The 14,967-nt window shown below is 38.4% G+C and overlaps 1 protein-coding gene across 4 annotated transcripts in view; it reads left to right on the top strand.

The window, feature by feature from the left end:
* The first annotated feature begins 164 nt into the window (after positions 1 to 164).
* Positions 165 to 14,967, top strand: part of LOC149846727 (protein CASP-like) — a 52,539-nt gene continuing 37,736 nt past the window's right edge. For 3 of the 4 annotated variants that reach the window (XM_089996526.1, XM_089996525.1, XM_089996527.1), the window contains exons 1-8: positions 165 to 270; positions 1,381 to 1,491; positions 2,149 to 2,327; positions 2,675 to 2,824; positions 3,962 to 4,050; positions 4,272 to 4,381; positions 4,513 to 4,607; positions 6,709 to 6,764. In XM_089996526.1, coding sequence (XP_089852652.1) covers positions 177 to 270; positions 1,381 to 1,491; positions 2,149 to 2,327; positions 2,675 to 2,824; positions 3,962 to 4,050; positions 4,272 to 4,381; positions 4,513 to 4,607; positions 6,709 to 6,764 — 884 coding nt within the window. In that variant the 5' untranslated portion in view covers positions 165 to 176. Of the gene's footprint in view, positions 271 to 1,380; positions 1,492 to 2,148; positions 2,328 to 2,663; positions 2,825 to 3,961; positions 4,051 to 4,271; positions 4,382 to 4,512; positions 4,608 to 6,708; positions 6,765 to 14,967 lie in introns of those variants that run through there. The other variant, XM_089996528.1, reaches the window with a different exon arrangement.

Here is a 14,967-nt window from a genome sequence, read left to right as displayed (position 1 = left end):
GTCATTTTTACGCGGGAGTTACGTGCAATTCATCGGACGCGAAACCTTCTCCGTTACTTCACCGCCCCGGTCACGAGCAAACGTCGCACGTGTGCTGGTTTAGAGGGAGGCGAGAACCATGAGCAGGTATAAAAGCGCTCGGCGGTGGGCCGCCCAGCAGATCCAGACGGTCCGCCATGGAGGCGTTCAGAGAGCCCTCGCAGGGAGTCCCCGAGAGAGAGCCCGCGGATTCTTCTTCTCCCATCGACGTCGTTCTCAATTTCTGGAGAGGTATTCCCTGGATTCCTTCGTTTATTGTTTCCTTATTTTCTTCATTAGTCGCTTCATCGCCGAATTCTTCCCGGGCGGCATTGCTTTGGCTCATAATCTTGGCGCGATCTTTCGAGAAATTTGCTTGAATCGATGGATTTACGATTAGATGCTCGCACTCGCTCGGACACATTGACTGCACAACGGAAAACTCCGATCCAAATCGCTGGATTCGGGCTATTCACGTGCGTTTTTGTTGAAAATCTGGTGTTTAATTTGTTGCAATCACCCAGGATTTTGATCTTATAATTAGATCTGCAGTTGCGCGTTCAGAGCTGTGAAAATTGAGAAATTCCTTTTTTCTGTCACATTTTTATACGTTTTCGTGATTTTATTATGAATTTGTGCTGGTGAATACGGCATGCCTTGAACAATAGAGGTATAGGGTTACTCATGGAGTGTAATTGTGCGAACATTGAAGAATCACAAATCGGACATCTTAATGATTGCAGGTAATTTTCTGATCCGACCGTTCCGTGATCATTACTTCTTTTTCATTCGAATTCCACAGGGAAACGGGGCACTAGTAACACGCATGGCAGTTTACTGTTTTCGGCAAAATTTGTTGATGTTTATATGTAAAACTTCAAGAGTGGTCGCGTGTGTTTATGCTACCATGTCAATTTTCTATCGTTGTTCCCAATAGTCTTTCCTTTCTATAAAACTAAGTAGCCGATAATCCGGAAGCTGGTGTTGAGTTTATTCAGTTTTATTGGGCGCTACCTTTAATATTTAAACAACAATTTATAGTCCATCATTCACTATACCCAAACCTTCGTGCTATATAATTAACTTTTGCGTTATCATTTTGCTTGCTCAGTGGTTGTAAGTTCTACTTGCCTGATGATTTTGAATGGATATAATAAGTGTCTTACTTAGGATCCTGTAATCCTGTAGTAGCTTGAAAAATCAACCAGATCAAGTAAGGATGCCGTACATCACTGCTACCTCCGATTGTGATGTTCTTGCTTCTGTCAGACTAGATAGCAGGCCACATGCTTAATCTTTCTGTTTTTTTTCTCGTTTACTTATTTCTATCATTTTGCTTGATCCCTTGACGTTTGACAACAGACTTTGACTTGGAGAAGGAGAGGAGCGGTCTTGATGAACAAGGGATGAAGATAGCCGAAAATCAGGAAACGAGCCAGAAAAATCGGAGAAAACTTGCTGAGAGCACTCGAGGTGTTTCTTAGTCTACATATTTTTTTCAGTTTAGTCAGAGAAAATTGCATCAAATTGGAAATGATTTATGCTTTTAAAAATCCATTTTAGGTTTTCCCGTTAATGTATACAGCTATTATTAAGCTGTTTAAAAACAGTATTTTTTAGAACACATTGGTTTTAAGACATACAAAAATGTACTGGCCTCAAAAGATTCTTTTTCTATTTTCGTAGTTTTTCTTTTCATATTCTTCATAGTTTTATTTTATATCTTCTTTGCATTTGTTAATGATTGCATTTGCTTTATCAACTTCTGAAAAAAAAAAACATTTGTTTTATCTCCATTATCTTGCTTCGTCACCACCTTTCTTCATCCTTGTAATTTGCATTATTTGGTAACTATCAAATTGAGCACGATTCTGCAACTCCTGCTGTAATATACTCTGCTTCTTTCATAAATGTCCATCTGTTTTTTGAAGGTCTGCTGATGATATGTGGTGATGTTTGCACTTTCTTTGACATAAGAAGGTGGAATATGTGTTATCTAGTGCAACGTGTTGTAAAATCTCAAAATTTTGTTTCAGAACATGCATACTGGTACTAATCTTTGTTAGGGTTGTCCTGAATATATGTTGTTCTCCTCAGTCCATGTACTGACTGCACTCATTTATTCAACAGACTTCAAAAAAGCTTCACAAGAAGAAAAATTAAGTCTATTCAATTCATTGCTCAAAGGGTACCAAGAAGAAGTCGATAATCTGACAAAACGGGCAAAATTTGGAGAAAATGCATTTCTCAACATATACCAGAAGCTCTATGAGGCTCCTGATCCCTATCCATCTCTTGCTTCTGTAGCTGTAAGTATGACATGTCCGTACTCAACAATTTATGGTGTCTGATTGTGACTTTTTTTTAATGTTGCATCTTCACTTAAATGCATCCTTTTGTTTCTCTAGTGTAGTTGTTGGATCAGTTGGATGGGTCACCATTTATCCCATTCTTCATGTATCATGGCACCTTCTTTTTATTTGCTGTTCTACAAATCACAAGGAGATTTTTTTTAACCATTTAAATCTTTTTAAATCGATGCCATATTTGCACCCTTTTTAGTCTTCTGTTGTAGAAAATGTAGTTCACTTTATGGGATTTCATGCTTATGGATAGTAGCTCCAAAGGATTGAAGCTTCTTCTAGTTCTCATGTAGGACCTCGAGTCAAAGTTGATTGAGTTGGAATCTGAGAATCGCAAGATGAGTCATGAGCTCGAGGAGTTCAGAACTGAAGCTGCCCATCTAAGAAACCAACAGGCTACAGTGAGAAGGCTTGAAGAACGCAATCGTCAGTTAGAATTGCAGGTCGCTTACTGATTTATCTTATAATTGTAGATATGTGAATAGACTCTATCTATTCTGAAGCCAATAAGTGGGTTTTTCAGCTTCTTTTGTTTCGAATAAGTGATATATAATTGTGAGGCTATATCATATTTGAGCCTTGAGGGATGTATATGTGTGTGCATGCACGCTATTCGGGTTTAGCTAATGAACCTTACTCAAGCACTGCTGCTATGAACTAAAGGCCCTTGGATGAGGCATAGTTATGCTGAAGGGCATCAAGGAGTTGTCCATCATGCACAAACATACATCTGTAACCCATTAAACAGCACAAGCTGGACTTCGATGCAGTCCTTTTCCTAGATTAGCTCTACAGTAAAATTTAATCAAATCATGATCTGACAGGGTTGAAATTTTGAAAAGCAGATACTTGTTCCTAAAACCTACACTTTTTTTGCCAACTTTAAGAGGTTAGCTTTTCAAAAATAAGAAACTGAAGACATTGTCATCCAATAGATTGCAAATCCATAAAGTGGATGTTCTCTGTTGGTCTTATATGAGAGGGTGTAGTTTCTTCTGAAAAAAAAATCCTCACATTATTTATTTCCATGACTTTTGATTAAAAGTATGAATTGACTCAAACAAGAAAGTGTACTAATTTCTGATCTGAAGGAAAATAAACAAAACTACAGAGAAAGTACTTGGAAAGGTGTACGGTCAAAGCCTGTCCACTTCCAGCACTTAAAACCACATTGGGCCTCTCCACTTTTGATCCACTCTTCAAAGAAGAAAGGATAAGAAATTCTATATCGGCCCTTAGAGCATAGGGATGAGGATGACTGATATCCCTCCTTGGACTTTTGAGTTATTAATGATGTGGCTGAATGCTCAGATGCATATCAAGTAACAAGCCCTTTTTTTGTGTAAAAGCTCAGAAACAAAAAATAATGTGAGGAATTGCCTCTGTTGATCTTAGGGTAGATATTTGTAGGCCTAAGGAGATGCTAGATGCCATAGTTTGGATCATAGTTAAAAAAAGAAAAGATCTCAGCATATATGACCTCAGAAAAAAAGATTGCTTTTTTTATGTTGGTTGGGATATCTATTTGTGAATGAATTGTATGTCCTTTTCATTTCTGTTCTTTCTGTAATATAATCCAGATGGAGGAGAAAATCAAGGAGCTTGTGGAAGTGAAGCAGCGGAGCTTGGCAGAAGAGAACCAGAAAACACTGGAAGTCCTAAAAGATAGGTAACTTCAATGACACAATCTGTTGAAGTTGTTGCTTACTTTGTTAGTAATTGGAGGTCACACGTACGCGTTCCCTTTGTGGCATATTTGCTTCATAATTAAGACTCTGTAAACTCCACAAGGCTATCATGCTAGTGCTAATCAGTAAGTTGCGAGATTTAGTTCACTTGCTGTGCCACATCCAACTTTATTATACCTATGTCCTGTTGCGTGGAGGACAGGGAAAGATTGTTGCAGGATCAATTGCGTCAGGCTAGAGAAAGTGTGGCAAATATGCAGAAGTTGCATGAATATGGCCAGAGCCAGATTTTTGAGTTTCGTGCCCAATCAGGTAGCTGCATGAGAGCGCACGACATTAATTTCTTTAATCTAATGCTTAATATATTACTAGGTGATGATGATGCTCTGATTTAGTTGATTACTGAGTCAGATCAATGCTAATTGGTCATTCTTCTACTGCAGAGGAAGATAGGGCAGCAAAACAGGCAGAGGTGAATCTTTTAACAGATGAGGTTGAGCGTGCTCAAACACGGTTACTTAGCCTTGAAAGAGAAAAGGTGCTACTTGTTCATTTTATTTGTGCAATTAAATAAAATCTCAGTTATTCATTTCTTTCATGCAATTGTTATTATTTTAGAATGATAGGTGAAAACATAGTGGATTGCTTTGCTGCATGTGTTTGTATTCACATGTTGGCTGGTCGAGTGCTAGTTATGGATCTTGGGGAAATCTTTGTCACATTAAGTATCTCTTGGTGTGATATATTCTCACAAAAAAAAATCTGAACAAAAATTGGTTAATGGATGATCTGGAATGGCAAACATTAAGGTTAATGAGTCATTGATGCCACCAGGAGTTACTTTGCAAATATTAGATGGATCACGAGGCCCATTAGCTTCAGCCTTTCAGGAATGAACGTTTTTGAAGAACTAATACGAGTGAACAAAATTTCAACTTACTTTTGAAGGCCTGAAACTAAAATAGAAAATCACTTTTTGTTCTTCCAGCTAATGCTAAGAGTTTGTGTTATCCTTCTGGGAAGGCTGACATGTATAAAATACAGTTTTATGGTCTTCTAAGTAGAAGGTAAAGAGACCTACCTCCTTGGTTCTTTAAACTGCAAATAAAAAACCTGAACTGTCCACAAAAAAAATTGCTGTCAGAAATAATAATCAGATTAAAAAATGTTTTTAAAGAACAAATATAAGTGAACAAATTTCAACTTATTTTTAAAGTCTGAGACTAGAATGAGATATCACCTTTTTGTTCTTGTGGCAAACTCTAAGGGTGGGTGTGTTTGAATCCCTCGGATCTGAAGGATCTTGAACAGAGATCTTCAGATCTCTAGTCTGAGACGTGTGACCCACCCCCTATGGTTGGCAAAACTCCGTTTAAAACACTTTTCTTTGTTTGGAACACACATTTATATTTAAAAGTACTTTTCAAAAAAACTCAATTATGGGTCTAATTATCATATCTTGGGTTCAGATCACAATGATTCTTGAATTCGAATCTCATAGTTAGGAATAATCTCATGTATAGGTCCACTTTTTTTACCCTGTTTTATAAATTTAAAACTGAATCAAACCCGTATTTATTATTTGCCGATCTTTTTGTAACTTGTTTTTTTGTGCCATTTTTTTAACTGTCTTTTTTAATGCTAAACCTTTCAAATAATGTATTTAGTATTTAATGATTGTTTGCCGTTTCACATAATGCTTACAATGCCCGCTTCAATGTGCAACTCTCTCCCCTTCCCTCGAGGATTTGGGATCTTTTTAGACTATGGTGGGGATCACGCTATTCAAACACCCCTGAAGAGTTTGTGTTATGCTTCTGGGGAAGACCACATGCATATACACTTTATGACTTTGAAGTAGTATAAATCTAACTTCTTGTTTCTTTTAACCACAAATTGAAAACCTGAACTTGTTGAGAAAAGAAATTCTTGACAAGAATAATGACTCAGGTTCGCTGTTACAGCATGTTCATGACAGAAACAACAATCCACAAATTTATACTTTCCTGCATTTCTGATATGGATGATTTATGGGGTCATGACCAAATTGGGCAGTTCACATGTAGCATCCATACTTTTTAATATGATGGCAATTGCTCATGTTATATTTTGGAATGAATTAAAAATTATCATTTGAAACAATGCAAAGTTACACTTCTTGTGTTCTCATCTATGTTTGGTTCAGTTTGCTTATTCTTTTGGTAATCACGAGCCACTTTCCTTTTTCCTTTTTCTTTTGCACCAAAGTTGCTCATTCTGGACATTTAGTTGCACTTAGTTTAAACTAATTCTGAAAGGTTTATCTTTACATGATTCTTTATTGCATACACTATATCATATAGTGATTGTAATAGAATCAATGCATATTTAAATGCAGTTTTTTTCTGTAGAAGGTACTTTCAGGAATAAATAGACTATATTTGAAGTTTGTATGTGCTGCAAATGGTGCAATTTATGTTTGTGCATGACTAGTACAGGCATTTATATGGCTACCATATCCATGAAATGTTTGAATCATGTGCCTGATACATTTATAAATACAAATCAATTCACATGTTCCTATTTCTTTCTCTTCAGAAAGAAAAAGATATTCCATATTAGAATTGATCACTCATGGCTATTTTAACTCTTATTTGCAGGAAGCTTTGCGAGCCCAGTTGCTTGCAACAAACCCAGAAAATGGAAACAAAGCAAGGTATGGAACTGGTTGTCGCCTTTTATGCCCATCTTACGTAATTCCTTGATTCTGATCATGAAAATCAGGGATGACATGGTGCATGTAAGCCCTTGGTATGGAATAAATAAGCTTTACAAACAACTGACAAACTCAAGAACTCAAAAGTTCTTTACTGATGTTCAATTAGATGTGATTACTCTCAATGTCTATGATTCAGAACTTCAAATCACAAAATGGATACTGTTTAATTGTTCAAGACTTGTAGACTAGCTAGAAACCTGCCCGATTTTGTCTTGCATCATTAAATCAGTTATTTGTAAAAAGAAAAAAAGGGAACTGGTTCTTTGGTTCTGAGTTAAATATGTAGAAAACCCAGTATATTTACAGTTATATGGTTAGTGTTAGGCCCTCATACACAAGTGATAGGAAGGAAAACAGTTGATCAATTCTATTTTGTCCCTAACCTGCTATTGCAAGTTATTTTGCGGGTAGAAATTTATTTTAAAGTTAGTGGAAAGGTTAAGGAGCCATTTTGTGAACAGCTCTACATCCAGAAAGGTTGGAAAGGTATAGAGCCTCAGGTTTTGTACGAAGTGTTAGATCTGAAGAATCTGTCTCACATGCCTCACAGGGGCAGAATCGTCGTTCTATGCTACAGGGATATACATGTCATTAAATGTTATTTTATTGTATTTTATGTAAGACGTCCTTGTGTGGCATATCCTGTAATTTTCATTGTTGATATGACTTAGGAATCGGGGAAGTGCGCTTCCCTGAAACCCATGGGGAAGCAACCCTTGTAAAGGGAAATGTCTAGCAAGATCCTTTTGAGTGTACATACGTTTCATGAAGAACCATGTTTCATTTGCCTTCTTAAATTTGGTTAGATTAGTACAAATCTTGAGTTCCACATTATTCATGAACCATGCCAATGCTTTGACATGCTCACTTTCCCAATCTTCAACTTTGGATTTCTTCAATAGCTTTGGCTTTTTCTTCCTTCCCTTTCTTCTTAGTGAGCTTCAATTGAGGTTTCAGAATGGTTTCACTTACATATCCCCAAAGTTTCTTGCCTTTGAGGTTGTTTTTCATAGCGGCCGCCCACATTCGATAGTTGGTCCCATTCAATTTGAATGAAAGGTCAATCTTTGCATCTTTGTCGGCCATTGCGGAAGAGTTGAAGAAGAACAAGAGTGTGATGCTTAATAACACTCAAACATAAAAAAAAATCCCAATGCCAAAAAACAATATCACAAAGTGACTACGAGAGGGCACAATCACATAAACACAATGTCTCTAATGGACAAGATATAATATGCCACAAAGGGCAAACACCAAACACACATAAGAGAGAATAGAGAACTTGAAATAATAATGAATCAATTATTGAAATGCTTGAAAAAGCATTAAGGTGAATATGGGAGAAGTCCCCTTTATTTAAACAACAAGAGGGGCCAAGGGGAGCTCCCAAAAGAGTCATTAGGAACTACCCAACGATCACATTTGTGACCGTTGGGGAGAGTCCCAACGACTCTTAAGGGAATCTCCTTTTACCCCTTTAATTAACAAAAATAAAAATTAAAAAAATTAAAAAAATATAAAAATATAAAAAGGTCCCTAATGGACATATCTATTTACAAATAGATGAAAAGACCAAATTGCCCTTAGTGGGCATTACAAAAAAAAATATATATATATATATATATCTATATATATATATATATATATATATATATATATATATATATATGCGTGTGTGTGTGTGTGTATACATCTATATATTTTAACACGGGTTTGGTTCGGACCCAGATGAAACCAGACTTCTACTACAACTGAATCTGCAGATATACCTCAATCAAATAAGCTTAGAAGGTCAGCCTGGATTCAACACCCATTGCAGCGTTGGGTAAGCTATGATTATTTTTTTGATGAGTGTTGTGTTCTATACTTTTGCCACATCCATTGACTCTGGTCATGAACCCAAAATTTACCATGAAGTTCAACATCATCCTAAGTGGATTGAGGCCATGAACGAGGAGATTTCAGCTTTCCATGAGTGTGATACATGGGAAGTAGTACCCAGGCACAAGAATAAGAATGTCATTGGGTGCTGGTGGATCTACAAAATTAAGTATAGGGCTGATGACAATATTGAGCAAGGTTGGTAGCAAAAGGGTATACACAAGAACATGGCCTGAATTTTGATGAGATATTTAGTCCTGTTGTTCGAATGAGTACTATTCATGTGGTTTTGTCTCTTGCCACTATGTATGGATGAAATCTCATTCAGATGTGAAAAATGCATTTTTTCATAGCACACTACATGAAAAAGTATACATGGAACACCCTCCTGGATACCCTGAGGCCGATACCAAGACTACAGTGCTTCGCTTACGAAAGACTATATACGGTTTGAAGCAAGCATCTCATGTGTGGTTTGATACTTTTAGTGTTGTTCGATCTTTAGTCTTCGTTCGAAGCCAATGCGATTACTCATTATTTGTCCATTCCGATTAGGCTCATATTATTATCATTCTTGTATATATAGATGATCTTGTTATTACAGGCAATCATCTAGATAGAATCACACATCTAAAGTCCATGCTCCGTAAACAGTTCCATATGAAGGATTTAGGCCCTTTGCGATATTTTCTTGGCATTGAGGTTGATCAAACCAGCCGCTCTCTCATCTTATCTCAACAAAAATATGCTCTGGACATTCTTTCTTGTTTTGGGGTGACCGACTGCAAACCAGTTTCTACTCCCATTGCAGTTAGTGTGAAATTGGTTGATGATGATCTTCAGGATCCTTCACTGTCTTATCTAGAGCAATTCAGAAGTCTCGTTGGAACCCTTCAGTATCTTACCTTTACGAGGCCAGATTTGGTATATGCCACCAACCAAATCTTCAGGTTTATGCCGTCACCCTGTCTCAACCACATGGAGGTGGCTAAAAGAATTCTGTGGTATGCGAAAGGAATAATCAACGATGGTTTTGTTTATAAAGGGCCCTCTTCTCAGCCTCATGATGGTTTGGCACTTGTTATTCTAGCTTACTCAGATGCTGATTGGACTAGTGGTCCCTCCTCCAGGCGATCTGTCATAGACAATGCAGTCTTCTTAGGACATCTTGTTTCTTGGTCCATTTGACGATAGAATATAGTTGTGCAGTCTAGTACTGAAGCGGAGTATCGTGCCATGGCAGCCGTAACGACATAGGTTTTATGGACAAGACATTTGCTAGTCAATCTCCATCAAACGATATCCCAATCACTTTTCTTCTGTGATAATAGATGTGCAGTAGCTATTGCCACCAACCTCGTGCAACATGAAAAAATGAAGCATATGGAGATTGATCAACACTTAATTCGTGAAAAAATTGAAAGTAAAGAGATCCATCCTATGTTTCTCTGAGGTGAGGATCAAGTAGCGGATCTATTCACCAAGCCAATATCCTCTTTGTGTCATTGGTTCCTTAAGAGCAAACTGTCCATGGTCATTCAAAACCCATGCATAGTTTGAGGAGGGCCGTTAGAATCACGTTTGAAGGGATATTTTTGGTATTTTTCATTTATGTATTTTGTTGTAATATGTTTCATACCTAAAGGGTATTATTGTATTTTTTCTACGTAATCTCAACATGATATATATATACAAGAGGGATGTCCTAGCTAGGGCTCGACCTCCAATTCATCTCCAATCTTTTTCCCTTCTCTCTCTTTTCTTTGTGTAACAGGTCACTGCAACTTTCACAAATCATGTAAAAAAAGGGGGAATTCAGATATGAAAATTCAAATTGCCACATACATCGTATTTCTTTCTTTCTTATTCTTGGAAGTCTTTTCTCTTTAAATATTTTCTTTCCTTCTTGAAAGATCCTTTTTTGGTTCTTTTCTTGGCCTTCCTTGGTTCTTTTGTCTCTTCTTATATTTTCTTAAGAAAAGGGGAGCAAAGGGATCTAATTGTTACCTGCAGCATACCCTTGGTTCAATTGCTGTTATCGACAAAAAAAAAAGTGCTGGTGATACCTGCTTCCTCTGTCCTTTGTTATGGTTACTTTACATTCTAGTTGTCCTATTAATTCCTCCTTCCTTAGTCAACTTGTTTCCGACAAGTTGGACTCCTCCAATTTTGTTACTTGGAAAAAATAAATTATTCCCTTTATCAACAATCATGGTTTGATTGGGCATCTCGACAAGACTCTACATGTTCCTGCAAAGTTTATTCTATGGTCTGAATCAAAAGATGACAAGCAGACCGAGAACCTTGCCCCAAATCCAGACTTTTCTATATGGTCTAAAAATAACCAAGCAGTGGTGGCTTATGTTATGTCCACTTTATCACAGGAAATTTTGCTTCATATTCTCACATGAGTTAATGCTCGCGATCTCTGTCTGATGTTGCATCGTTGGTTTGAACATATATCTACTCCTAAGATCTATCTTCTAAAAGGAGAATTTGGATGGTTATCTAGAGGCAATTCTAGTTTGATAAATTATCTGAGTAAGATAAAATCTATCACCGATCAACTTGCAACAATAGTTGCCCTTATTGTTGATGCGGATATATGCATGCAGACCTTTCGAGGTTTGGGGTCACATTTTAACATGGTTGTTACCATGTACTCGGGTTAGAGACCGCGACCTCCCATTTGATTGGTTGTGTTCGATGCTTTTAGAAAATGAGGCCATGTTTGACCTTGGTACCTCCTTCGTAAAGAAGAATATGGATCATGATAGAAGCCCGACCCTAGGGAGGGACAATTTCTACAAATTCGGCCTCGGAAAGGCTCTGACGCAAGAAAAAACCGGGAAAGAGAAATTCTTTCTCATTCTGGCTAGGCTCTGCGTCAGGTAGGACCAACAACAAGGCAAAGGGAGAATATCGATTCCTTTGGGTGGGCTGTTGTTGAGGAAGACGTGAAAGATGAGAGGAAGAAAAGGCGTTCCCTCTAGGGCTATGACACAAGAACAAGGTGAACAAAAAAATGAATCAATCCACTAATTTCATTTATAATTAATAAAAAATAATAACACTTATTTATAGAGTCTACCAAGAGTCCTAAAAAAATTAAAAGACAAAAAATAAGAATCCAAATAGGAAAGGGCGTCCTCTAATCTCTGTTAGACTGTCTCTTAGGCGGATCTGGATTCAAAACAACTTCTTGGGGTCGGATTTGGAATGGTCTGTAACAATCCACCCCTCTCAATCTCGCCTTGCCCTCAAGGCGAGAGCTCTTCAAAAACTGTTGTCGCAACCGATCTTTGTCACCTTTGGCGTCAAACATTGGGCGCGTGATTTTTTCACATGCCTTGATGGGATTGGGTCTTGGGACATGTAAAGTCTGGGTCCGATCTTTGCTTGGACATGGATTCGGTGGGGTTAAGGTTAGGGTCCAGTTTGGATCCTGGATTGAGTTAGGGCTTGGATAAGCAGGAGAGTGGTTTTGGATAGGATCCGATTGGACTTGGTAAGTAGATAGATGGTCATAGGTAGGATCCATTTGGTTTGAACAAAGTTTTGAGTAACTGGGGTCATTGTGGGTCAGTTTTGGACTTGAAAGAAGGGTTTGGGGCTGGGATTGCGTTGGGAACCTAGAAGTGGGGCCAAATACATGGATTTAGATTTGGTCCAAGAAGGAATTAGGACCAAACCATACTAAATTGAAGTAAGGGAGAGGTGGATCCGAGTCCAAAACTAGTGGCAACTGGTTCGGGACCTAAGAACCGGGTTAGAACTGGTTTGGGCCACCCCATAATCGATCAAAATCAGGACAAAACCAGTTCTGGCTGGGTGCAAACCGGGCCTCTGGTCCCCGTTTGAAAAGAATCGATTCAAATTGGAACCGGTTCTCTCTCTCCCATTACAGGATGGGTTCCCACCCGATTGGGAAGGGGAAGTGAGAAAGTGGAGGTGGGGATCTCGTCGGGGTTGACCCCACACGATAGGGGGGGGGGGGAGTTGTCGTCCGGTGTAAGGTATATAAAATCAAGTATAAGGGTATTGAGAGGTATAAAGCAAGACTAGTGGCCAAAAGGATGCACTCAAGAGTATGGCCTTGACTTTGATGAGACCTTGAATCCAGCTGTCTAGTTCTGGGCATAATCCATGTTATTCTTCCTCTTGTTGTTTCTTTTGGTTGGCAGTGGTATCAACTTGATGTGAAGAATGCCTTTCTTTATGGAAAGTTATATGAGGAGGTGCATATGAAACATCCTCCGGGTTATCCTGAAGGTGACATTGCAAAAATAACCTTGAAACTGAAAAATGACATATATAGGTTGAAGTAGGCATCTAGGGCATGGTTTGCGACATTCAGTACTGCAATTTGATCTTTTGACTTCACCCGCAGTCAGTGCGATTATTGATTGTTTACCCACATTGATGGTTGTAATGAAATATGCGGAAGAATCTAAGAATGCTAAAGCATTCACTATGTCCCACACGGACAAATGCAACAAGCATAAGAGAGAAAATCCACTAAGGGATATACGAAAGGCCTTATAAAAAGGCTACACACATGAAAAATAATATCACTATTATTGAAGAGGAGCTCTCAAGAGCAATACCACATACATGGGGGGTTCCCCCTATTTATAAGAAAAGGAGACCAAAGGGGCTCCCAATAGAGTCGTTGGGAGCCCCCAACGGTCACATATGTGACCGTTGGGGGCCCCAACGACTCCATTGTGGGGCCCCTTTTCGGTATCCAAAAAATACAATTTTAAAAATAAAAATAAAAATAAAAAATAGTAAAATAAGAGAAACAAAATAAGTACCCCTATGGGGTACTTTGTGAAATGACCATAATACCCCTATCGGGTATTATGGTATTATTACATATGTTTTAACACCCCCCCTCAAACTTTACGGGGGAATGACCGAAAGTTTGCCAAGAAGGAACAACAAGCGAGGAACAGGCAGGGCTTTGGTAAAGAAATCTGCAAGTTGATATTCTGAAGTGACATATGGCAGTGTAACTGTCCCACGAAGATATTCATCACGTACATAATGACAGTCCATCTCAATATGTTTAGTCCTTTCATGAAAGGTGTGGTTGCTGGCAATATAGATGGCACTTTTGTTGTCGCAACAAAGCTTCGAAGCCCCGGTAATTTCGACTCCCATATCTTGAAGAAGACTTCGAAGTCACACAAGCTCCATTGTAGTGGTTGTCATAGCCCTATATTCTGCTTCAGTAGAAGACAATGAGACTTTCTGCTGTTTCTTGCACCTCCAAGCAATTAGCGAATCTCCTAGAAACACACAAAAGCCAGTAGTTGAGATTCGATCATTTGGGTTTCCTCCCCAGTCAGCATCAGTATAAGCTAGTAAATCTAAGGAAGAGATTGAGGATAGGAATAACCCTTTAGTCAAAGTATTTTTAATATATCGAATGATCCGGAGCACAGCACTCATATGCACAGATGTAGGAGCATGCTGAAATTGACTTGCAGAGTGCACAACATGAGCAATATCGGGCCTGGTGATAGTCAGATAGGTGAGGGAGCCTATGAGTTGCCTGTAGGGCGTAGGATCATCCAGCAGAACTCCATCCTCCAGTCGTAGTTTAGCATTGATAACTTCGGGAGTCTCCACCTTTTTATCATCTGAAATCCCAGATTTGGAACATATGTCTGCAGCAAGCTTCATCTGTGACAATATATACCCTCGAGGAGAGTATGCAACTTCTATACCAAGAAAGTACCTGAGAAAACCCAGATCAGACATATCAAAATTATGTTTTAACATATTTTTAACTTTAAGAATACCACTTTCATCATTGCCAGTGATGATCATATCATCAACATAAAGCAGAAGGATGATGATACTATTACCTGCATGTTTGACAAAAAGAGCAGTGTCAGTATAACATGAGCGAAATCCCAATTGTAACATGATAGCACTAAATCTATCATACCAAGCCTTAGGGGCTTGTTTAAGACCATATAAGGCTTTTAATAACCGAAGGGTTTGACCTTGGTTAACACTGATTCCCGGCGGAGGGTCCATATATACTTCTTCATTCAACTGACCATTAAGAAAGGCATTTTTAACATCTAATTGGAATATAGGCCATTTCTTAGATGATGCTACCGCAATTAAAGTTCTAATGCTTGTCATGCGAGCCACGGGAGCAAAAGTCTCCTCATAATCGATGCCATATTCTTGTGAGTATCCCTTAGCAACTAATCTCGCTTTATAACGCTCTAGGGAACCA

The sequence above is a fragment of the Nuphar pumila genome, chromosome 2 (genome assembly GCF_984573655.1).
Source record: "Nuphar pumila chromosome 2, dmNupPumi1.hap1.1, whole genome shotgun sequence".
NCBI classification, from domain to species: domain Eukaryota; kingdom Viridiplantae; phylum Streptophyta; class Magnoliopsida; order Nymphaeales; family Nymphaeaceae; genus Nuphar; species Nuphar pumila.
This window is presented reverse-complemented; position numbering and strand designations above follow the sequence as displayed.